Source organism: Pteronotus mesoamericanus, unplaced genomic scaffold, assembly GCF_021234165.1.
Source record: "Pteronotus mesoamericanus isolate MK-2021 breed Mesoamerican mustached bat unplaced genomic scaffold, CSHL_Meso_final contig_169, whole genome shotgun sequence".
NCBI lineage: Eukaryota > Metazoa > Chordata > Mammalia > Chiroptera > Mormoopidae > Pteronotus > Pteronotus mesoamericanus.
This window is the reverse complement of record NW_026555068.1, coordinates 16,569,270-16,593,323: the sequence shown is the minus strand read 5'-3', so window position 1 is coordinate 16,593,323 and position 24,054 is coordinate 16,569,270. Positions and strand designations below refer to the sequence as shown.

The 24,054-nt window shown below is 35.9% G+C and overlaps 1 protein-coding gene across 1 annotated transcript in view; it reads right to left on the bottom strand.

Annotated features, from left to right (window-relative positions):
- Positions 1-24,054, bottom strand: part of TUSC3 (tumor suppressor candidate 3) — a 123,240-nt gene that overhangs the window by 50,809 nt on the left and 48,377 nt on the right. Inside the window, exons 3-6 of the mRNA XM_054565802.1 lie at positions 13,789-13,906; positions 9,457-9,597; positions 6,381-6,521; positions 6,165-6,254 (exon numbers count right to left, since the gene is read on the bottom strand). Coding sequence (XP_054421777.1) covers positions 6,165-6,254; positions 6,381-6,521; positions 9,457-9,597; positions 13,789-13,906 — 490 coding nt within the window. The remainder of the gene's footprint in view (positions 1-6,164; positions 6,255-6,380; positions 6,522-9,456; positions 9,598-13,788; positions 13,907-24,054) is intronic.

Genomic DNA, 24,054 nt, shown 5'->3' with positions numbered 1-24,054 from the left:
TGGACCATTAGGCCTTGTGCCATTACATAGCATCTTAACAGTGACAAATAAACTTGCAAATCAGCAGAGCACCACGCTGCCTGTGCTATTAGTTCTTTTACCTTCTCTGTGTTAACTTACCATTTTAAGTTTAATGCAGTGGAACTTACTCTGGGAGCATTTTTAGATTCATCTAGACATGTTTTATTCCACAATTAATATATGAAAATGTGAAGTCACCAACATTACAAATATGTATAATATTTTAAAAACAATTGGCTAAATGAAGACCTGGCAACATCCCCCACAGTCTTAGTAACCCTACCTGATCCAGTTAGGTCGGTCCAGCTAGGAAACAGAACTATTCGAGCTACAATCGGTGGTTCAGAGACGACACAGGCCCATTATATACCAACTGATTCTGTTGATGGCCAAAAACAATGACCCGCTCTGACCAGCGTTTCCCTGGGTGCACACTATGGATTATAAGGTGAATGGGCAGTAGGGACGAATAGCTCAGAGGACTGCAATGCATACCATTTCTGGAAAATACAAATCAAACACAGGCCCTTTCGATAGAACATCAGTAACAAGCCTACTATAAGAAAACACATTATCTGTTTATATATGTGAGAACTGTTAAAATGTGTAATAAGGATAAGCTCATTTCTGATGGATAGAGATACTCTTAAATATGTACACATTTTTACACGTTTCCTTAAGGACTGTTTACAAGACGTATATCATATTGGCCTAAAAATCACCCACAATTAGTGGGACATTTTGAGTGCTATTTGTTGCTATTTCTTTCAGAGCATGGTACCTGAAAAACACCAATTCAAAAGTAGGTGTCCTCATGATTTCTTCCCTCTGCTGTGGAATCTACCAGAAGAGACTAAGCCTGGCACGCCAGCGGACGGTGCCGCAGACACTGCCTGTGAGCGCCCTGCCCGCGCCCCCGGCCCCCTCGCCCGCCGTGCACGCCGGCCCGCGCCCCACACCCAGCGCGGCCTGGCGGGGCCCTTCCACAGCTGCAGCCCGCCGGCCTGGGGAAGCCACGCCTCTCCTAGGGAAGGAGCACTCGGCAAGTGGCTGGCGGGAGCTGGTGTATAAGCACCTCAGTTCCCCGCGCCACCTGTATTCTGCAGGGGCTCCCGGAGGTCCCACAGCAGCAACTGCCATCACTTACGACTGCCTTCCCTTTCTGGACTGTTTCCCATGTACATTTCACATTTCCTTCTCCTTTGACATAAACTCCTTTCCTGTAAATCCTTGTTTGTGGTTTGGAAAAGAACCTAAATGAAGGGTCATCAAGGAACATGTATAAAGGACCCATGGCCAAAGCAAAAGCGGGGAAGGACTGAGGGTGGGAAATGAGGGTGGGTGGGGCAGGGGAAAGTGGTGGCGGGAAAAGGGAGACAACTGTACTTGAACAACAGTAAAAAAAAAAAAAAAAAATAGGACCTAAACTAAGACTTTCAAAAGTGCTTAAACATACATTATCATATTTTATCTCATAAACAACTGCAGGCGAAGAAAAGCAGTATTAGACTCATTTTATAGAGTAACAGAGAGACTAACTTCCCTGACATCACATAACTGGTAAGAGGCAGAACTTAGAAAGAACTCAACCCTGTCTGCTTTCTCTGTTTCTCTTTGCCTGAACACTTCAGGAAAAAGGCTCTTTTTCACTTGCTCTTATGTAAACCTCTTTTAAAACATATAAAATGTCGCAGATTAAATCATGTTTACTAAGGTATATTAAAGCAATTATATCCAAACCATTTACACACCAATCATATTTACTTATGGCATTCAATATATACAACCATTCTAAACATTAAACAACAGGTCACTGTGAGCCTTTGAGTATATATGCTAGATGGGATGGTTTCCTTGGCTGCAAAATACCTATGACAAAATTATACCTGAGGTTCTCCACAGCTCAATACCAAGGCTTCTCATTTTTAACACTAGCATTTTGTGCCTGATGGCTCTTTGTCGGGTGGCTGTCCTTTGCACTGCAGGATGTTTAGCAGCATCCCTGGCCTCTGCCACCAGCTGTCAGTAGTGGGTATATGCCCCACCGTTGTGACAGCCAGAAATGAATCCAGAAACTACAAACTGTGCCAGGGAAGTGGGGTAGAATTCATGCTTGGTTGTATGACATGAGTTTTAGAGCCAAAACATCCCTTCATGTCTTCATGAAAGACAGCTAACCTGTAAGGGCACTAAAGTTGAATGTGCATGGGAACAGAAACCAGTTATATCTACCTTGATATTTCACAAATGCAGAAAAGATGTACCTTAGTGTTACTGGGTCCAAAGTTACTAGTGTGGGAGAATAACAGTGGCTGTGAATTTTATGCTTCTGAAACATCACTTAATGTTGTTACGTGGAAAGAACTCAGGCTTTTCATGTTTTAGCCCAACGGTGGGATCTATGACCAGCTTGTATTCCCCAACAGCAGTGGCCTGATAGAGCCACAATGGCATGAGGCAGAACATACAGACTCCAGTGATGGGAAAAGCGAGATGCTGTATGAAGTAAAATGGTATTTCTGGGGAGTAAAATAGATGTAAGCATACTAGTGAAAACTTAAAATCAACTTTGATGTTCACAAGCACAAAAACTGTGCACCAATGTCCTAGTCAATTGATCTGATGTTAATGGAAGTTCTGTACTTTGGCACTTGGGCTTAATAGCTTTACTTTGTAATTGCGTTGCCTGTTTTGCATTTTGATGACTCTCTATGAGTGTTCTAACAAGAAGGAAGGCAGAGGTGTATCAGGCATCTGTGGTCTGCCACCACCTCAACCCTTAAAAATCTCTCTTCACTTCTGTTTGGCTGCCGTTTTTTATATATCTTGGGAATGTTTATGTTAGAAGCATTCTCTTTGTTAAACTGTGTTTACATATATAATATTTGCTTAATGTAAGAAAAGACCTCTCAATTTTCAGTGACCATTTAAGCTTTCTGTTTATATTTTGGATGTCTAGCCTGGTTTTTTAATGTTCTGCATTTCATACTTGTTTATATATGTACAGCTTAATGCAACAGCATTCTCTCACCAATTAGCTATAAACAGGCAGTTTGCTTAACTATATAATAAGCTCTCTCCCCTTGATGATGTGGTGGCTTTCATCGGTACCTAATTTTTTATAATTTTCTAAATTTCCATAATGAGTACTTATTAATTTTATAATCAGAAAGTAAATTGTAAAAGCAGAAGTTGAAAAAGTCAAAGTGTCATATTTCAAAGAATATTTGGAAGAATCAAGTACTGGAGAAAAACAGATAATAGAAAAATACATCCCAGGACTACACCTAGCCAGACCTATCTTTAGGGCCTTACTAAGCCTTACCCATATTAATTAAAAAGAATTTTTTGTCAAGATTACAGAGATTTCATGGTCTTTCACCCCAACTTAATTAGTCAATCTCTATACAGATAATAGTAGGTTTCACTTATGATTTATATATTTAAGACTCTTAGATTTCTTAGAATGTCTATCAAAATTTTAAAATGGATTTTAACATCAAGATTTAAACATTAACCACTGTTACTAACAACATCTATGTCTAAACTTTGTATTTCACAATAATTTAGTCTAATTATCATCAACTTAGTCCTCAAATGACTCTTAATCGTGCTACCTTATACAACATTCTAATCTCACCTTTACTACTTTCTCTTGGATTATTACTTTTCCTCATCTGTAAAATTTTATTCTATACCACTGAAAGAGTTATATAAATAAACTCATTAGAGTTATTTTCTGAAACATAAATCCTACATGAGAATTTCTTGAGAAATATATACAGTTTAAAATATAAAAAAAGTTACCAAAGAAGGATAGTGTTACTTTTCAAGTTATAGCTTGAAATTTAAACACATGTATTACAAATGTTGTATGTTATATACAGTTTAAAATATAAAAAAAGTTACCAAAGAAGGATAGTGTTACTTTTCAAGTTATAGCTTGAAATTTAAACACATATATTACAAATGTTAGAAAACATTCACTATTATCATTCTATTGGACAATCATTCTTCAAAGTAAAAATCCCAAACTAGTAACCATTTCATTTGACAAAGCAAAGTTCATCTTCTATTTTGTTCCAGTAATATAAAAAATTATGCAAATCAACTCATTAAAACAAAACTTATACCACAATTTCCTATTTCAATGTATACTGACATTATGCATATAAAAAAGGAAGAAGTTTTGCTAAAATATGTTAAAAGGCAAAACAAGGAAAGAGTTCTATACTAATGGGCAAAGTTCTTCATTTCCAAGGTGCTATATAGGCAGCTTTAAGGCCCTGTCTATCCTGCTCAGTAATTAATGTCTCACATAAACCTAAAGTTGTATCCACATCTCTTTGGCCAAAAGTATACTCATGTTGTCCTTGTAGCAAGAAGTTCCTGTATTTCCAAGACCTTTATGATTTTTTTCCTTCAATTCCTAATACTCTATTCAAATATATGGAGGTGAAGAGTTTAGGACAAAATTTATCTTTTAAATACTTTTGTTATAGATGTAAATGTCATCATTTCTATTACTTTTGATTAAGATATTGAAAAGCTAAAAGTTTTCCCCTTTTGAAAGTACAGAAAAATATGTTTTACATGTGTGTTGTCTGGGCATCACAGTAGCTTTTCCTAAAGGCCATGCCAGTCTCTACAAGCAAAATGAGAATGTATTTGTGGGATGCCTTGAAGGTAAGGTAATAATTTATTGCTCAGTAATGGCTTCTAATATTTTATAATTTAATTCCAAATATTAAAGTCACTCAAGTTACTCCTCTCTCTAATGACAGATTTCAAAAATATACACAAATAGCAAAAATCATGTTGGAATTACTATGGCAGTTAATTACCCAAACAGTCCCATGTTGTCTCCATACCTCTGTCACCTACAGAGAAATCTGAAAATGGTCACAACGACATGAGACTAAATTATTATGTAGTATCGATGACTATAACTCTGATGATTTGCAACAAGTCCCTAAAGCCTGTTTGGGTATTTTGGGGAACATACAAAGAATAACTTGAATTATACCCCTATATTATAGTTCTGAAAAGAAGTTTAGAGAAAGTCACAATGTAGGAAAATGAAATACTCATAATTTGTTAGCTTTAACATTAGAAATATTTAAAGTACTACAAGCAATGAAGATTTTTTAAAAAAACTTGTAAGCTTACATTATATACATTTATATTTGTAGAAAATTTGTAACATTATTTTACTCTTCTCAGAACTGTAGTTTTAGAAATTAGCAATTATTATTGTAGGTGTGATAGTGGTATCGTGGGTATGACTTTTAAAAAAGACCTTATATCTTTAGAAACATCTAGTGAAATATTTATGTGTGAAATGAAATGACATTTCAAAAGAATCCACCAGTAGGTAAAGAGCCTTGGGTGGGAGAACAGATGAAATTCTATCAGTCATGAGCTGGTAATCGATTAAGTTTGGTGATGGGTACACAATGGACATCATTACACTATTCTCTCAAAATCTGTCTATTTTCCAAAAGAAAAAAGGCACAGTTTCAAATGGTTATTAATCTTCACCAACCTAAGACTCAAGCTTCAATGACAGTATTTTGAAAATTGATCTATTACAATATTTCCCGCGGACCAAAAAAGGGAAGACAACAAACTAAGTTATGTGAAGTCAGTAGCAGTTACAAATGTGAACTCTGATAGTGATTTAACTACACATCAATTTCCCTTTTAATTTTGTGGCAAACAGTTCCTAGAATTCTAAAACAATGACTGCTAGAGTTCTTAATAATGTTTTAATTCACCTCTTCTGAAGTAAATTTAATCTACCATTGATGGGACACTGGCTACAAACTATTTCTATTTTCTCTTGCGACATATATTATTACCATAGCAGTCTATTCAAAATTGAAAAAAGTTTATGCATATAAATTTGATGTTGTAGGTACACTGAATTTTTTAATCAAAACTAAAGCAGTACTCACAGTAATACACACACACACACACACACACACACACACGTATGGATTATATAGCAGAGGTAGTAAATGAGAAGAGAAAGAACACAGATTTACATACACAATCCTTTCTTACTAAATAAGCATACTATCTGGTTCCTACATAAAGCAGAGCTGAAGTTCAGAATAGTGATGCTTAGGACATGCACCTACCACTTGTCCATTGTGTGGGTTCTTATGAGCATATGGAGGTCCACGGATATGATTCCACATCTGACCAGAAGTCATAGCAAAGACTATACACTGAAAGACAGGGTGCAACACGTTTCCATTGTAGTAATAATCTGGTGCATTTTGTTAATTTATACAATGCTATTTTACAAAAAAAAAAAAAAAAGGAAAAACAAGTGATACAATGTGATAACATACCAGTGACACCATGGCCCAACCAGTCTTGTTATAGATGAACTCCAGGTTGTTCCTCCTTAAATAGAGCAAACCACCGACAAGTGACACTAAGAGGGCCAAAGCAATGGTGCCAGAGTAATTAGGTGGTCTGAAGACGCGAATCTGCAAAAATGCAGTGAAAACTTTAAGTGAAAGAAAAATATTAATTTTTTTCTCTTGACCATATTCTAAGTCCTTCCAAACTTCAATGCAAATATTTAGGAAGAGGATACCTGTTCATACCTGGTATTAACATACCTTTTAATCTTTATAAGTCAAAAATATATACCTTAAAACATCATGGCTATGTAAAAGCCTGTTCTTCATTTTAGGTGAATACAGATAAATATACGCAAAACCACCCTGTATGCCACCCAGAGCTGTTCTGATTAATCCATGGAACATAGGATCATCTAGTAAAGGGGAAAGGTGAGATAGGGTATAGTATTTGTATTATTTCAAATCGGGGTTTTCTGTAAAAGGCTTCTTACAAACAGCTTTATTGAGATATAATCCACATACCACACAGTTCACTGTTCCAACTGTATAATTCAGTGGTTTTAGCACATTCACGGACATTGCAACAATCACCGCAGTCAGTATCAAAAAATGTGAATTGCTTCAAAAGGAAGGCCCATACCCTTTAGCATTCACTCCCTTATTCCTTTTACCATCTTGCCCTAAGCAACCACTAATGTCCTTTCTGTCTCTATAGATTTACCGATTCTCGACTTTCATATAGTATGTGGCCTTTTGTAACTGGCTTCTTTCCCTTAGCACAATGTTTTCAAGGTTCATCCTTATTGTTGCATGTGTCAATACTTTGCTTCTTTTCATGAGTGAATACTGCACTGTATGCATACACCACATTTTATTTACCCATTAATCAGCTGATGGTCATTGGGTCTTTTCTACTTTATGGCTCTTTTGAATGATGCCGCCATTAATGTTCTTATAGATTTTTGTGTGGGCATATGTTTCCCTTTCTCTTGGGTATGTGTGTAGGAGCAGAATTTCCGGGTCACACGGTAACTCTATGTTGAGTCGTTTGCCGAACAGCCAAGCTGTCCTGCAAAGTGGCAGCACTGTTTTGCATTGCCACCAGTAGCGTGTGAGGGTTCCAGTTTCCCCACTTCCTTGCCAGCATATATTATCTCACTGGTTTTAGCCACCCTTGTGTGTGAAGTGCTATCTCATTCTGGTTTGAATTGCACTGCCCCGATGACTAATGATGTCGAGCATCTTTTCATGCACTCATTGGACATTTGTACACTTTCCTTGTAGAAATGTTTACTCAGATCCTTTACCCATTTTCAATTAAGTGATCTTTATATTACTGAGTTTTATATAAAATATAAATATATATATAAAATACTTTGATAAAGGAGGCACAAACCTACAATGGAAAAAGGAAAGCCTCTTCAATAAGTGGTGCTGGCGGAATTTGAAAGCCACATGCAAAAGAATGAAACTAGACTGCTGACACCATACATGGAAATTAACTCAAATATAAGCCCGGAAACAATAAAATGCATAGGAGAAAACATAGGTACTAAACTTATGGACCTTGGTCACAGAGGTGTTTTTGTGAACTTGACCCCAAATGCAAGGGAAGTAAAGGCAAAAAGTAATGAATGACAATGACGACAACAAAAACCATTCCAATTAAAAATGCGAAGGGGACCTAAACAGACACTTTTCCTCAGAAGACATAGAGATGGCCGGCAGATGCTCAACACTCCCGATGAAAAGATGCTCAACTTCACCAGCTATAAGGGAAATGAAAATCAAAACCTCACTGAGATACCACTTCACCCGTTAGAATGGCTGTTATCAAGACAAGAAATAACAAGTGTTGGAAAGGATGTCAAGAAAATGAGACCCTTGTTCATTGCTGGTGAGAATGTAAACTGATGCAACCTCCGTGGAAAGCAGTCCAGAGGTTCTTAAAACATTAAGAATAGAGTTACCATGTGACATAGCAATCCCTCTTCTGGGTATCTACCTGAAAAAAATTTGAAAGCACTTATTCATAAAGATATATGCACCCCTATGTTGACTGGCATAATTCACAATAGCAAAGCCATGGAAACAACCTAAGTGTCCTTCAGCTGATGATAGGATAAACTGAACATGGTACATATATACAATGGAATACTACTTAGTCATAAAAAAGGATTAAATATTGCCATTTGCAACAAATGGATGGATCTTAAGAGTATGATGGTAAGTAAAATAAGTCAACGGAAAAGGACAGAGCCATATAATTTAACTCATATGTGGAATATAAAACAGAAAGGAACAAACAAATAAACTCATAGACACACACAACAGTACGGTTGTTACCAGAAGGGCTGTAGGGGTAGGATGAAGGGGGTCAAGAGGGTCATTTATAAGGTGACAGAAGGGGACCAGACTGTGGATGGTGAGCACAAAATGCAATATACAATTGATGTTATAAAATTGTACACCTAAAACTTATATAAGTTTATTAACCAATGTTACTCCAGAAAATCTAATTTTAAAAAAGAATAAAGTGATTTCCTCCTTAAAAAAAGTCTATGGCTAAGTAATTTCAATCATCTTCAATTATATTCTTAAGATAAATTCCACAAAGACATGATGAATAGTTACACTGTTTTATCATGCCAAGAACAGTATATGCGGCATTTTCCCAGATAGCTCATGAAAAGAAGGTGTTATCTCATTTTTTACTTGCCCAAAGACAGATAAAACTTATACATCTTGCTTTTTAATTGTAATTCTTTGATTGTTAATACCACTGAGAAATAGTCAGTATATTTTTTAGCCTCTGAAATTACTTTGTGCCTAACTCACATACTGTTTAATGGTTCTTAAAATATCATTGTTCTAAAAACCATTTAAATTCACCTAACTCAGTCAGTCTAGCTTACACCATATAGCTATCAGGCAGTTTTCTCTAAGCAAGGAAAAATGCTGCATAGAGAAATTTTAAAAATCCCGTGGCCTTATTGCAATGCTCTAACAAACCAAGCTAATTAGCCTATTATTAAAACTGCGGGGAATAAAAACATACATGAACATCCGTTCTGTCAGCAATCCACTTCGCTAGTTGTTCAGCTGCAAATCCAATTCTTTGAAGGTCAAAAGTATCAGCTCTCTTAGGTCTGCCTTTTGGAGGAAAATGCATGAACGTAGGAGCAGAGTTCATGTTGAGCTGTAAAACACAAGGCAAAAAAAAAAAAAAAAAAAAAAATGCTAAGTATAACACCAGCCCAGCAATCTTTTTATATCACTAATCTAACATTTCATTTTTTTCTGCATGAATTTTGGAAAGGTAGCATTTATTATGAAAACCCAAGTGGCTTTCCAGGACTTAGTTACTGTTTTATTCACCTTATTGCACTACTGAATAAAAAAGAACTTATAAATTTGGCTGTTTGCTGACCCGTCACATTTGACATACATCACTCATTTTCTCAGCTGTATCCTCTGTATTTTATCAGCCATTTCATTCTTTTTCTATCTTGAAGTCTATAATTAGGGTAAAGAATGAAGTAATTTAAAGTGCAAAATAGAAATATTGTAATTTGTCAGTGCATGGACTATTCCACTTCTTGAGCAGTTATTAAAGAAAAAGTATTGGCATTTAATGAATACAAATATATGATGGACTTAATTTCAAACAAATTGTAAGTAGATTGACGTCTCTGTTAATCTGGAAAAACTGTTTAAAAATGATGATGGACTATAACAGATAGCAATATTTTTGCCCTAAACAACTTGAATTTGCCCATCTGTTGCAGAAATTCACAATGATAATCTTCTGTTCAATTATCTATCAAACTGTCTTGAAATCGTTATCTCTCACTTTTATTTTCTAAAGGTAATTTCTATTTGAAAGGTGTATGAATAGAATGCCAGCATAGTAGAAATGGTGCTTATTAACGATGTAACATCTAAAAACAAATATTAGACTAACTGGCATTGAGGAGTAAACTGCAAAAATAAACTTCTTGGCTGCCCAGGAATTATGAAATTAAAAGCCAAAACATTTTTGGCCCTGACTTGAAATATAGTATTGCATTTCCTACAGAAAGCAAAATCAAATCAACATGTGTTAGACCACAGTTGACATTAAATACAGATAGAGCGGTACCCGTAGTGGGCCTGCATGTTATGAACATTTTAACATCTGTTAAGTGAACGAAAGTCACCAGTCCCTTTCTCCCCGTGTTCCCTTCCCCCCTGACTTTGTTCATGTGTGATTCCTTGGTAGACAGATGCACCAGAGAGAGCTACAGCCAACGTGTAAATATAAGATTTCAAGGGAAGAAGTCCCTGCAGTGGAACAATCAGAAAACCCATACAAGGTTTAACATCCTAGAATTTTAGAGTTAAAAAAATCATATAATTCAGCTTTCATCTTAATTAAAATGTACACATTCCCAAGGGTCCAACAAAGCAGGGGGCAACGCAGGCCTATTTCTAGTCCAGAGCTCCTTGCCCCACACCACGTTCACGAGCTCCCCAGCCTGGTGTCTGATACTCAGCCTCAGCCATCACACGGGAGTCACAGATAATTGAAGTTACTTGCCCAACGAGTCCCCAGTGTGGCAGGAATCGCCGCATTTCTGCACTTGTTATTAACATTGTATTTTGACTCCACGGTATTGCTGACAATGCTTTAAAATATCAGTTTAGAGGGAGTACTTGGACAAAGTGTGACTCGGTAGTTAATGAGAGAGAAAACATAAGAATTAAAAATCTTCTGGTGGGTCTCAAGTAAAACAGTATATATATACTTCTCCATTTTTTGTGGATTTTAATTCCCCATAAAAATCATTAACTGCTATCGCTTTTATGCATTTCTGCATTTAAAAATGAAAACTCTTATTGCTAAGCTGCAGGCTAGGTTTTGGAAAAAACAAAGCAGTTCTATATCCATAATTCTGCTGAATCAAAATTAACCTGAGGAAATTTTTCAATTAAAAACAAACTTGACTTTAACTCTCGCATCTATGCCAAACTTCAGAAAGTGTTTAAAGCGCTGAAAAGATTTCAGCAGTTACACCTAGCAATACAGCTATATGGCCATACCCTGGCAGCCCGGTCAGTATGAGCACACAGATAGGGCTCCTTGGTCCCACAGCTTTGTTCTGTTTAATCTGAACTAACTGCCGATATTTTAAAGACGGGGGAATTTCACGTAGAAACTCCTATTTGGATCTCTTCTTGAAAAACAGATCTATCTACCTGTGGCTTGCATTTCCTCAGTCTAGAGCAGAGCTGTGCCTCACGGAGGTCAAGCTCGTCACTCCAGGTTGCGGCAGTTCGCCACCCACACCATAGTGTGTCCTCAACAGTGAGACGGAGTATCAGTTGCATGGCGTTTTACTGATTTTATTTTGTAGTTAGAAGAAAAGTGAAATATAAGTGGTTCCATTAAAGATTTATTTTCTTAAAAAACCAACAAAGATGTTGTTGTAATAAATATAGATGAGAGACTATTTACTTGTGCAAGTGAAGAACTAAATGTGTTTAGCACACTAAGCATGCACATAATAAAAATACCATAACAGAATGAAACTAATCCAACCTACTTTCTCCCATCCAAGTACTAACAAGGCCCGACCCTGCTTAGCTTCCGAGATCAGACGAGATCGGGCGTGTTCAGGGTGGTATGGCCATAGACTACTTTATTTAGTTTACAACCTGGTCAGGACAAGTCAGGACAGACATTGGGCTTGAAGCTTCTGCTCTAGATCTGGGTCACTATTTCTTAATGTGGCAGAGAGGATTCATAAACATACATACATATATGCATTATATATTTATATAATGGATAGAACTTGCATCTGGTGATCTCTATGTCCAATTCTGAGATTCTATAGCGATTTATAAATTACAGGAAAGAATATTTGGTTCTTATAGTACTGTAATTTTCCTTTATGAAGTTATTTGAAGCTACATATTTGTGTATGTGTTTTTCTTTATTTTCATGGTATTATTACTGCTATCATTATGAGCACCCTAGTCTGAGCGATCCTTATGGGGAAGAATTGTGTATGCTTTTCTTGCCAATTCATTGCTCCTATAAGAGGAGGTACTCAATAATATTTGCTGAATAGATGAACAAAAATGAACACCTTCAAAATGCAAAATAAATTTTTAGAGGAAGAAATAACACTAAAAGAAAGACCAGGGATAAAGGGTACTGAAAGCAAAATAGAGTATTTATCTTATTCAACTAGAATGTGGCAAAAATGAACAAATAAGTCAATCTGGAAGCAAATAAGCAAAAATACTCACTAATGACCCATTTACAGTTTGTGAGCTAGATTCTTCACAGAACTAAATGCTTTTCCATGACCCAGTAAAGCATTATGCCAAAGACTGTCATATGTGAGAAAAAGAAAATAGACCAAGATACCCAAACGAATCACTTGTGCCTGGTACTGCAGTAAGTTCTGCATTTGAAAGGCACTGATCAAATAGTGATATGTATTATGCATGATAACATATGACTGTAAATGACAACATATCAGTCTGCTCAGGTTGCTGTAACAGAATACTACAGACGGGTAGCTTAAATGATAGAAACTTATTTCCTCACTGTTTGGGAGGCTGAGAGTCTAAGACCAAGTTCCATGAGGGTTTGTTGCTAGTTCAGACCTCTCTTCCTGGTTTGAAGATGGCCACCTTCTTGCCAGATGCCCTCACATGGCCCTCTCATGGCCCCCTGTCCTCTGTGCACATACACTTCCCGTGTCTCTTCTCAGACATCACATCTAGGAAGTGGCGTCCTCCTTCGACACCAGTTGAAGGTAGTGATTTGGGTCCTATCCTTTCAACCTCATCTAACCATAATTACCTCCTGAAGGTCCCTATTTCAAAAAAACAACAACAAAAAACCAGTCACATTGAGGTTAGGGCTCAACACATGAATTTTGGAGGGACACAATTCATTCCACAACAGAGAACAAACACTTTTTAAAAATATTTGGTATTTTATATGTAAAATTATCTGTATCTCCCATATGGGAAGAGGTAAAGGTTAAATAAAACCTTACATTGACTTTTATATAAAATTTCTGCACAATACTACCTTAAACCACATACAAATACCAAAATACATGTAAGGTTAAGGCAAGTAAACTGCTCCTGAATGCTGAAAAAAAACACTTTCTTCGCCATGCAAAAGTTAAACTGTGTTTACCCTAATCACTAATAATAAGCACTATTCAATTAAAAAATAAGAATAGCTGTATTTTAATCACATCAAATAGTTTATTAAACCTATTATTGTATTTGACTTATTCAGTAAATATTTTTATCTGACAAACCAAAAGGTATCAATATAACCAACTCTTTTAAATATATTAGAAAAATAAAATGTTCCCTTTACCTGTTGAAAAACATCTGTCCCCTCATCATAGTCCACCATACTGAAGAAGAGTTTGTTACAAAAGGCAGATGAATAGCGCCAGGAATTAGCCAGTATTTGATATTCTTCATTAGCTTGTCTGATAGGAATAACAGGGCAGAGTAGACACATATCAGTATCAAGCATTAAAAAAGCTGTTAAACATGTTAATTCTAGGGAAGGAGTTGGGCAGTTTTTATAATGGAAAGCAAACTAATAAAATTTTTAATATTTTAAATGGTTGTAGAAAATTAAAAAATGAAATATTCTATAACATGTGAAAACTATAAAATTCCAATTTTATTGTTCATAAATAAAGGTTTACTTCTACAGAGTTACAGTGATTCACTTACACTTTTTTTCTGGCTGCTATTTTGCTATATAAAAGCAGAGCTGAATGGCTGTAACTGAAATGGTATGGGCCAAAGCCCACCATGACACTTTAAATAAAAAGTTTAACAGTTCTTATTCTAGAGGATAAAATCATTTTGCAGCATCATGTAGATAAAACCCTCTGGTAATTTTTAGTAAGAGACATCGAGTTTTTTAAAGAATATCTGCAATTCAGTTTACCACAGAAACAATAATCATGAGAACATATTTTAAAACTGTAAATACAGTCATACTGCACTTTCATATAGTCCATTTATCTAAAAATACACTTACATGCAAACCTAAACCAAAATGACAGAAAGGAGCAAATGGTACAGACAAGCCCTCCTCTAAGAGAAGTATTTTCTTTTATTTTAAATTAACTTCTGTTGGATATTTTACTGGCTTTCCAGATAATAAAGCTCTATATTTAGGTGTAGGGATGGAACAGGAACAGTGAAATGGTGTTTGGAAGAACGTAAGCACAAGAGCGGCAAGAGAAAAACAGTAAGTGATTGCTAAAACATTAATAACACGACAGAGTTCTCCCATGCCATAGTAGCTGATTACTCACAGGAGTTTTGGGGAATCCCTCTCCTAAAAATGGAAGTAAATAAGAAAGTGAACTTCCACAAAAACAAAAGGATTTTAAGTAAAAGCCAGCAGATAAGAGATTTCGAGAATATCTGGAAAACAAGTTAATGTAAAAGTTTTGGTGGAGAAAGCTACACTCTCAAAGGAGACTGCAGTGCACAACAAAAAGCTAGGACAAATACTGGATCAGAAGCAACGAAGAAGCTGGATCTGAGATTTCATCTTGTGAACAAGCGAGCCTGTTACCATTTCATGCTGGCGGAAGACAAGAGACTCCTGGGTCAGAGATAAAGGACATTATTACTTCATGTTCATTTGCATCAACTCCCTGTGCCCCGAAGTCCCACAGGGTGACACAAAAGGTCCTCTGTGGCTGCCTGCACACACAACTGACTGTGTTACCAGAGAGGAATGCTAAGTTTGAGGGACTTACTGTTTTTAGAGTAAATGATAACAAACCTGCGCTGTGTTCAGTGGGAGACCTGATCTCACTCCCTAAGGCTGGTCCCTGCACACACAGCGCTCTTCATTCTTGGCGTTCCAGCAAGGATGCGCACGGATGCTCGGGGCTCACGGCACACTGCTTCTCCCAAATGCATTCATACACACACACAAAGAACATTGTCACGCAAAAGGGAACAAAGCGAAAAGAAGAGAGCACTTATAAATTTTAAATGTGAGTGTTCAAATTATATCAATACCAGAAGATAGAGTTCAATAAAATTCACATAACAAAAAATGACATAGAAGGATTATATTGGTGGCAAGGGAGAAAAAGGGACCTAGACATTTAATTCGATAAATGAAATTTTCAAACAGAAGGAGACCCAGTGAGAGAAAAGAAACAAAGTGAAGGAAATATTTCTGGAGACAACACAATTCAAGGAGACTAAGTCTTCAAATTAAAATTACTTTCCAGGTTCTGAATATAAGGAATAGGAAAAGACAAACACCTAGATATATTGTGATATTTCAGAACATTACAGATAAAAAGATCCTAAGAGTCTTCAAAGAAAAAAATACATAACAAAGACTAACAGTGAGAACGGGACTAGATTGATTATTAGCAACACTAGATACTGGTAGATAATAGAACAGTTCCTTCACAGTTTTGAGGGCATGTTATTTTCCAACTAGAATTTTGTATCAAGACAATCCAGTCTGAAATAAACATTTTGTAGGAAACGCAGGAATGTGAGATTACCTTATGATATAATTGATTTTGAACATTTTCTTTGCAAAGGGATAGGAGTCATACACAATGGCACTGTAGGAAAAACAAATCACCACCTACTACTTCGCAGTCAACGCTATTTATGTGGAAATAATATAAATGCTGCTTAATACCTTTCAACATTCTAAATTAACCTAATACAGAGCATAGATGTAATTATAATTACAGTATAGGATGTAAATGATAACTCTGACAATAAAGAAATGCTGTGAATAGGACTTGATAGGTAAAAAGAGGTGATGGGTAAGGGTGTACTTGCTAATCTTCATTGTATCACTTAGAGAATCAAAATATATCATTTACAGTTAATGGGCATGAAACAGAAGGGTGCTATTTACTGTTATAAAAGAAAAACTAAAAAGCTATCAAAAAGATAAGGGTTGAAGTTGAGTTAAATCCTCACCTACCATACCAAGAAATGGCAAGATCAAGTCTTTGTATGAATGAAATGAATATGAGTATGTGTGAAATAGTGTTACAAGAATAGCATTTAGAGATACGAAAAATCACCAGAAGAAGAAAATACCCCCTGGTATTTTCTTGACTGCCAGTGGCCAAGACTGGCACTGACAAGGGAGTAGGTCTGAACTTCTCTGCAAACTAATAAACCTTAAGAGAACATTGCTACCTTAAAAAATTAAATGAATGGCATTATAATTAAGAAATGGTATATTTTTACACATAAGAATATTTTACACAAAAAATATTTTAACTTTTTAAACGTAACCTATGGAAATAGCAAATTGGCAAAAACTGGCATTTTTGTGATGATATTGTAAAAAATAAAAATGCTCCATTTGGAAAAATATGCAGGAAGAATGAAATTTTAGTATTCAACATATGTGTATAGTATCTAATGGAATGACATAAAACAGAGATAATGTTGACTTCCTTTCTCCAATAATGTTAGAACCTAGCACAGACCTACTAGTCCCTACTAGGTATACATCATGCACTCATTAATTCACTCCACAAATATACATTAGTGCCAACGTGTCAGGTAATGCAGGAGTGAAGAGCATGTGCAAGGTCCCCAATCTCAAGCAGAATAAATGCCAGTGAGAAAGACAGGCCTCACAGAAGTAAGCACAAAATTGCAGAAAGTCTAAGCACTCTGAAAAACATAATAAAATGTGATAAAGAGTACTGACTTTCTTCAGATAAATTCCCAGAAGTGGAATCGCTGGGCCGTAAGGCAGTTCTATTTTTAGTTTTTTGAGGTGACTCCACACTGCTTTCCACAGTGGCTGCACCCATCTACATTCCCACCAAAAACCCCAAAACACTAATTTGAAAGAACATAAGCTCCCCTATGTTCATCGAAATGTTACTTACAATAGCCAAGATCTGATATCAGCCCAAGTGTTCATCAGTAGATGAGTGGATAAAAAAAACCTATGGTACATTTATAAAGTAGAATACTATTTGTAAAGAAAAGAAGAAAACTTTACCCGTTCCAACAGCATGGACGGACCTGGAGAACATTGTGCTAAGTGAAATAAGCCAGTCAGAGAAAGACAAATGCCGTATGATTTAACTCATATTTGGAATCTAATGAACAAACTGAACTAACAAGCAAAATAGAGACAGACTCATAGGTAGAGAACAAGCTGACAGTTCTGGGGGTGTCGTCTGGGGGGCTGCCAGGATCAAGCAAAAAAAAAAAACAAACCAAACTCATGGACACAGACAACAGAGTGGTGACTGCAGAGGCGAGGGGCTGGGTGGAGGAAGGAGGAGGTATGGGGGGATAAATGGTAATGGAAAAAATAAAATAAAAATGAACTATTAAAAAGTACTGATAAGTCAAAGGGAATGAATTCATTCTGTCTTCAAATTCTATACTCCATATCATCCAATTTTTCAGCTTAACTTCTCGGCACTTATTCTATCTGCTATTCTAAAATCCTAAAACGTTTTCCAGTGTCTGTATCATGAAGACAATGGGCAGAATAGTAGACAGTATCCTCCATATTCTGGCCACAACTTACATTTACTACCCATGTATATATGAACACCCCATACTCGAAGGGCCTCTCTGTTTTATGACATCCCGTGTTCATTCTTTAAGCATTAAAGCATTAAATCCATTGCTTAAAATGCCCTCCTGCCTTTCAAAAGCTTGCTCAAAAACCGCCTCCCCTTCTGAAGTCATTCGAATGTCTATACCTACCATCCTTGTTGAGGTGAACGTGGGAAACGGCGACTCCAATACTGCGCGGTGCTACTTATTGTATGCATGTACCTGTATTGTTTATGCACCCTATGTTTACAGACTGATTGTTCAATGGCTAGGACCCAGTACAGAATAGGCATTCAATAAAGATTTCATGATGGTGATGATGAATAATCTACTTTCCTAAATAGTCATTATTATCTTTTATATCCTAAAGCTGAATATCACTACATTAGAGACTTGGAACTCTGGGGAGTCTGGTTAAAAATCCAGTTGGTTGGATTTAAGTCCCAGGATACTGTCTCTTGTAAGACCAACTTGCTGCACTTTATTGGTAGTCTTAAAAAACAAGAAAATAGGCACTTTAAATCTAAGTATCATCACAAACGAATGCTATTTGTCAAAGGAATAATGGTCATGACTTGAAAGGTTGTAATGACTAAATCATCATCTAACTTCATGTTCTTAATGTCAATTTAATATGAAAAATAGAATCTAGATCTTAATAATGTTTATTCATCATTTTCATATGTACTGCAATAATAAAAAAAGTATACCTCACATCTCCACCTTTAAGATGCTTGTTAGAGAAAGGAATAGACACATATTAATACATAAATAAGATACAGGTATTAAAAAAAGACCACAGATCATAGGGACTACGTGGCATATAGAGGAGGCTGAGATCACAGTGGACAGATGCAGCTGGACAAAGTGTGAATGTAAAGTGTAAAAACACTCAGAAAACGATGGAAGGAGTAAAACTATAAGCAAGAAAGGACAGAAAGAGATTAAGGTAGAAAAAAACCATATAAACCAAGACCACCAAGTCTGAAGTATGTATTATGTGCTCAAATAGTAGAATATAAGTTCCATGTTAGAAAATATGGAAGAAGACTGGCAACTCTCTTCTGGAGAAAGATGAATAGGACCTTGACTTTATTCTGCAAACTGTAAAATGATGAGTGTTTTTGAAGAAAGCGAATTATGCAAAATGCTAATTAAGAAAGCTGTATCTGGCAAAACTGGCTATAATATGTTGGAGGGGGAGGAAATAAATGATTTGTACACCACTTAGAATGTTACTATAATGGTCTAGTTGGGAAAACACATGAAGATATTTAAATAGACTATAAATAAAGATATGACCTATTTCTAACATACTCTCCTTTAGAATCTAGAGGGCCAAATTAACAAGCAAAACTTTCTACACAAACTTCTTCTACTTAGGAATATATCTAGCTGGAATACAGAATTTCCAGGGAAACAAGCAAATTACTTTTCAACACAAATAAAACACTTAACAGAAAATTTAATACTAACGAGGTAAGTGGGGGCTTTCTTTTGTAGGGATGTAATTAACTAGCAATAGGATCACTGAACAGATTTGATTGTCTTTAAAAATAATTCAATGAGCCTGAAAAATTTAAATTTCAATGTTGATGACATCTATTCAGAGTATAACAGACCCATTAGAAATAATGTGCCCCAATAACCTAAACTCTGTTCTCTAAAGTTAACTCCAGTATCCTTATCCCCTCTGAGTTTAACTTTAATGGTTAGTAGGAGAGAGAAGAATCCTAGCTAGCGACAAATAAGAAACCCACGGGACCCTTGCACATGTTTAGGTCAGCTTGGACCGATGAGCAAATGCATCATTCGTGCTTAGTAGCACACTGCAGACTTCACTGTCATCTACAGTAAAACTGAAATCTGAAAATCACATATGCCCCAAACATTTCAGTCAAATAAGTTAATGTTCCAGCATTATTAATTAAAAAAAAAAAAAAAAAAAAAAAGATTTTCTGTTTGGGTAGTTCACAGGAATATGAGAGGCTTCCTCTTATGACCTTAGTGAATTGTTCTCATGTGTTCATATGCAGCCTGAAGAGGGCAGTCAAGTCGCACTGAAACATCCAGGAAGGCTTAGGCAGCAACTGCAGGCACAGTCCTGCTAGCTCTGTTCTACTAAATCTTCTCACTTTTTTATTATGGGAACAAGAAAAAAAGTACCACTTAAGCCTAATGCTATAGCTTTGATATTATAATAATTTGTAAAGGTTATGTAAAACTAAAAGGGATTAATAGCTCATTTGTAGTTGTATATATTTAATACATTCCCATGATGAATGTAATTTTTATCTATAATGCCCTTGAAAAGACTTTTGAAAAATACAGTTTACCTTTCTCATGTTAATCAAACTTCCTATAAAGTAACAGATTTATATCAAAATTCTAAAGTATGCTTTTTATACATATATATATATAAAAATATATAAAGTGGCCAAAAAATTTGACTTTTAAGTAAAAAAATGACACATTTTTCATTTTCACCAAAACTTTACTGAACAATGTATCTACTGTTTTGTTCCACTATCTTCTGCCATCTTTCAGACAACTTCATAATTTCATCTTCCCAAAACTTTTTCTTTTTGAGCAAAGAACTGTTCTAGGTGCCCTTTGCAGTCTTCCAGGAAATTGAAATATTTTCCCTTAAGAGAATTTTGTAAAGACCTACATAAATGGAAATCCGAAGGTGCAATGACTGGTGAATGCAGCGCATGAATTAGAGCTCCCCAGCCAAGCTTATAACCATTTTTGCCTGGTCATCAAAGAAACATGAGTTCTTGCCTTATCCGGATGGAAGATTATGTGTTTTCTGTTGACTAATTCCAGATGCTTTTTGTTGAGTGCTGCCCTCAGTCGCTCTATATGAAAACAGTTCTTGTTGGAATTCATTGTTTGGTTTTCCAGAAGAAGCTCATAATAGAGGACTCCCTTCCAACCCAACCATGTACACAGTATCACCTTCTTTGGGTGAAGACCAGCCTTTGGTGTGGTTGGTGATAGTGCATTTCACTGCCCCACGATCTCTTCCATTCCACACTATTGTAAAGTATCCACTCTTCATTACAATGTGTTTTAAAAACTGAATGTTTTCATTACATTTAAGCAGAGAATCACATGCAGAAACATGGTCAAGACACTTTTTACTTGCTTAACTTCTGGGGAACCCAAACATCAAAGTGATTAATATAACCAAGATGGTGCGAGTGATATTCAAGGCTTGATTTGGATATTTTGAGTACGTCAGCTATCTCCTGTGTGGTATAATGTTGATTGTTCTCAATGTCTTGATTTGATCATTGTCAACTTCAACTGGTCTATCTCACCGTGGAGCATCGTCCAGCGAGAAATCGTCAGCAGGAAACTTTACAAACCACTTCTGACACGTTCAATCAGTCACAGTACCTTCTACGTACACTGCACAAATCTTCTTTCGCATTTCAATTGTATTTTTACCTTTCTTGAAATAATAAAGCATAATTTGCCAAAAATTGTTTATTTTCCTCCATCTTCAATATTAAAATGGCTACATAAAAATTCCCCAATTTTGATAAGTTTTTTTAAATGCACAGTGATATGACAGCTGTCACAATACAATCTAATAAAATTGTTTCAAATGAAGTTAAAGGCAAGCCATCTTATGAAAACATCTTAAACACAACCAGAGTCATCTTACAAAAAATCCTGAATGAACATTTTGGCCAACCCAATATATTGCCTTATGATTCCAAAGCATGTCTTCATGAAACCTCACTTTAAACAATTTCTTCATGAAACCTCACTTTAAACAATTTCTGTAGATGGTAGACTGTGTGTGTGTGTGTGTGTGTGTGTGTGTGTGTGTGTGTGTGTAGAGAAAGAGAGAGATCTACTATGAGCAGAACCAGCTATTACTTATGAAGAGAAAAACAAACAAACTGGTAAACAGAACCCTACAGACAGATTTTAACTGAGTGCTTTCTCTCCGGTTGTGGTACACATCCCCAGGGCCCTACTGAATACAATGAAATATAAAAATAGAGGCAATGCCTCTGAAGAGCTGAGAGAGCAACAGCTGACTACCATGCTGTAACTGACTCTGCGTAATTCACTACCTGGTCAGATAAGTTAAACAGGTCGTCTGTGCTCACTGTGCTCTATGTTTCCTATGCATCTATGTGTTCCTTTCTCAGACCTAAGCACATACCTTTCCTGGGAAAACAACTCTAACATAAAATGCGTGGTTCAAATACATTATCTTAAAGGAAAAAATGTATATGAATATGAGATATTAAATTGTGTATAACATGCGTAGTTTCAATTCAGTTCATGAGTCAATAGAATTTTTGTTCTCTTAAAAAACATGGTAACACCAACATAAAAATGCTTAAAGATTGTATGCTAAAAATATTGATATACAATATAGTAAACAAACTTACTCATCCACTGTTCATTTGGCAAATTTTCGTATCTACTCTATATATACTATAAATACAAGGATTATAGAATGTATTTGATGAATATTTGTGGAGCTAACAAAGAATTAATGGGTGAATGAATAAATGGATAAATCAATACAGTGTTTAGAAAGGGTAAAAGGTAGCAGAAAGACACAGGCCCTTGACTTAATATACATCAATCCATTAGGGAAACATTTATAATGTTAAATAATGAAAACAAAACAACAAATGAACAAGTTCAAAACAATATACATCTTGTTCATGATAACTATGCCCAGGAATTGTCATGATATTCAAAAATATTTGTTGAATAAATGAATTAATGCATTTATCATGAAACCTGACAAGTCAAAATATAGAAAAGCATTAACTCATACCTTAAATTCTGCAGGATTACTCAACAATTCTATGCTTTAGCTTCTGTGGTAAAGAGCTTATAGGGAACTTTGTTGTAATGAATCAAGAAGGCACACACAAGATTTAAAACTATCCCATGAGATGGAGAATGGGTATTTGCTGCTTAACTGAAAGCATCACCATCATCATAACATTTACTTAAGTTCATTCACTGTGTGCCAAGAACCCTTTAATCTACACTTATTTAATCTTCACAAAGCATAAGGCTATGTATAAGAGGAACTAGTTCTATCCGTTTCATATGAGTCCAGAAGTTAATCCACTTGTCTCTAATCTGTGGCCAGCAATTACTGGAGAGAGCAGAATTCAAACTCAGATAATAAGAGGTATGTTTTAACTTTATGTACACCTATGGTTATACATAAAGATATGAATACAAACTCGACTAAAATGTCCCCAGACCACCTGCATCACAAATCATCTGGAATATGTTTTAAGACTTCAGTTTTTTAGAGCAGTATTAGGTTTATGACAAAATATGAGGAAGGAACAGAGATTCTCCATGTACCCCATCCCCTCTCATGCAAAGCCTCTCCCCTTGTCAACGTTACTCCCAAGAAGAGAGGTTTTTTTTGTTTTGGGGTTTTTTTTAACCAAGAATGAGCTTACATTGACACATCATACCACCCAAAGCCAACTTTACCTTAGAGTTCTCTCTTGACGTAGATTCTACGGGTTTGTACTAGGTTATAATGACATATACCCACCATTATAAGGTCTATGGAGTATTTTCACTGTCCTAAAAATTGCTCTCTGCACTGCTGTGAATCTCTCACCACTGGATCCTGACAACCACTGATCTACATTGTCTCCCTAGGTCCACTTCTTTTTTCAGAAAGTCATACAGCTGGCACCATATAATATGTAGCCTTTTCACTGGCTACTTTCACTTAGTAATATGCACTTAAGGTTATTGCAATGTCTTTTCATGATTTGATACTAATTTCTTTATAGCACTGAATAGTATTCCATTGTTTCGATGCACTGCAGTTTATCCCTTCACCTACTAAGGAACTTCTTGGTTGCTTCTGAGTTTTGGCCAATTATGAGTGAAACTACTATAAAAATCAGTGGGAAGTTATTGTGTGGACATAAGTTTTCAATTCTTTGGAAAAATAAGAAGCTGAGTGACTGCAGGATCATATGGCAAGAGTGTATTTAGTTTTGTA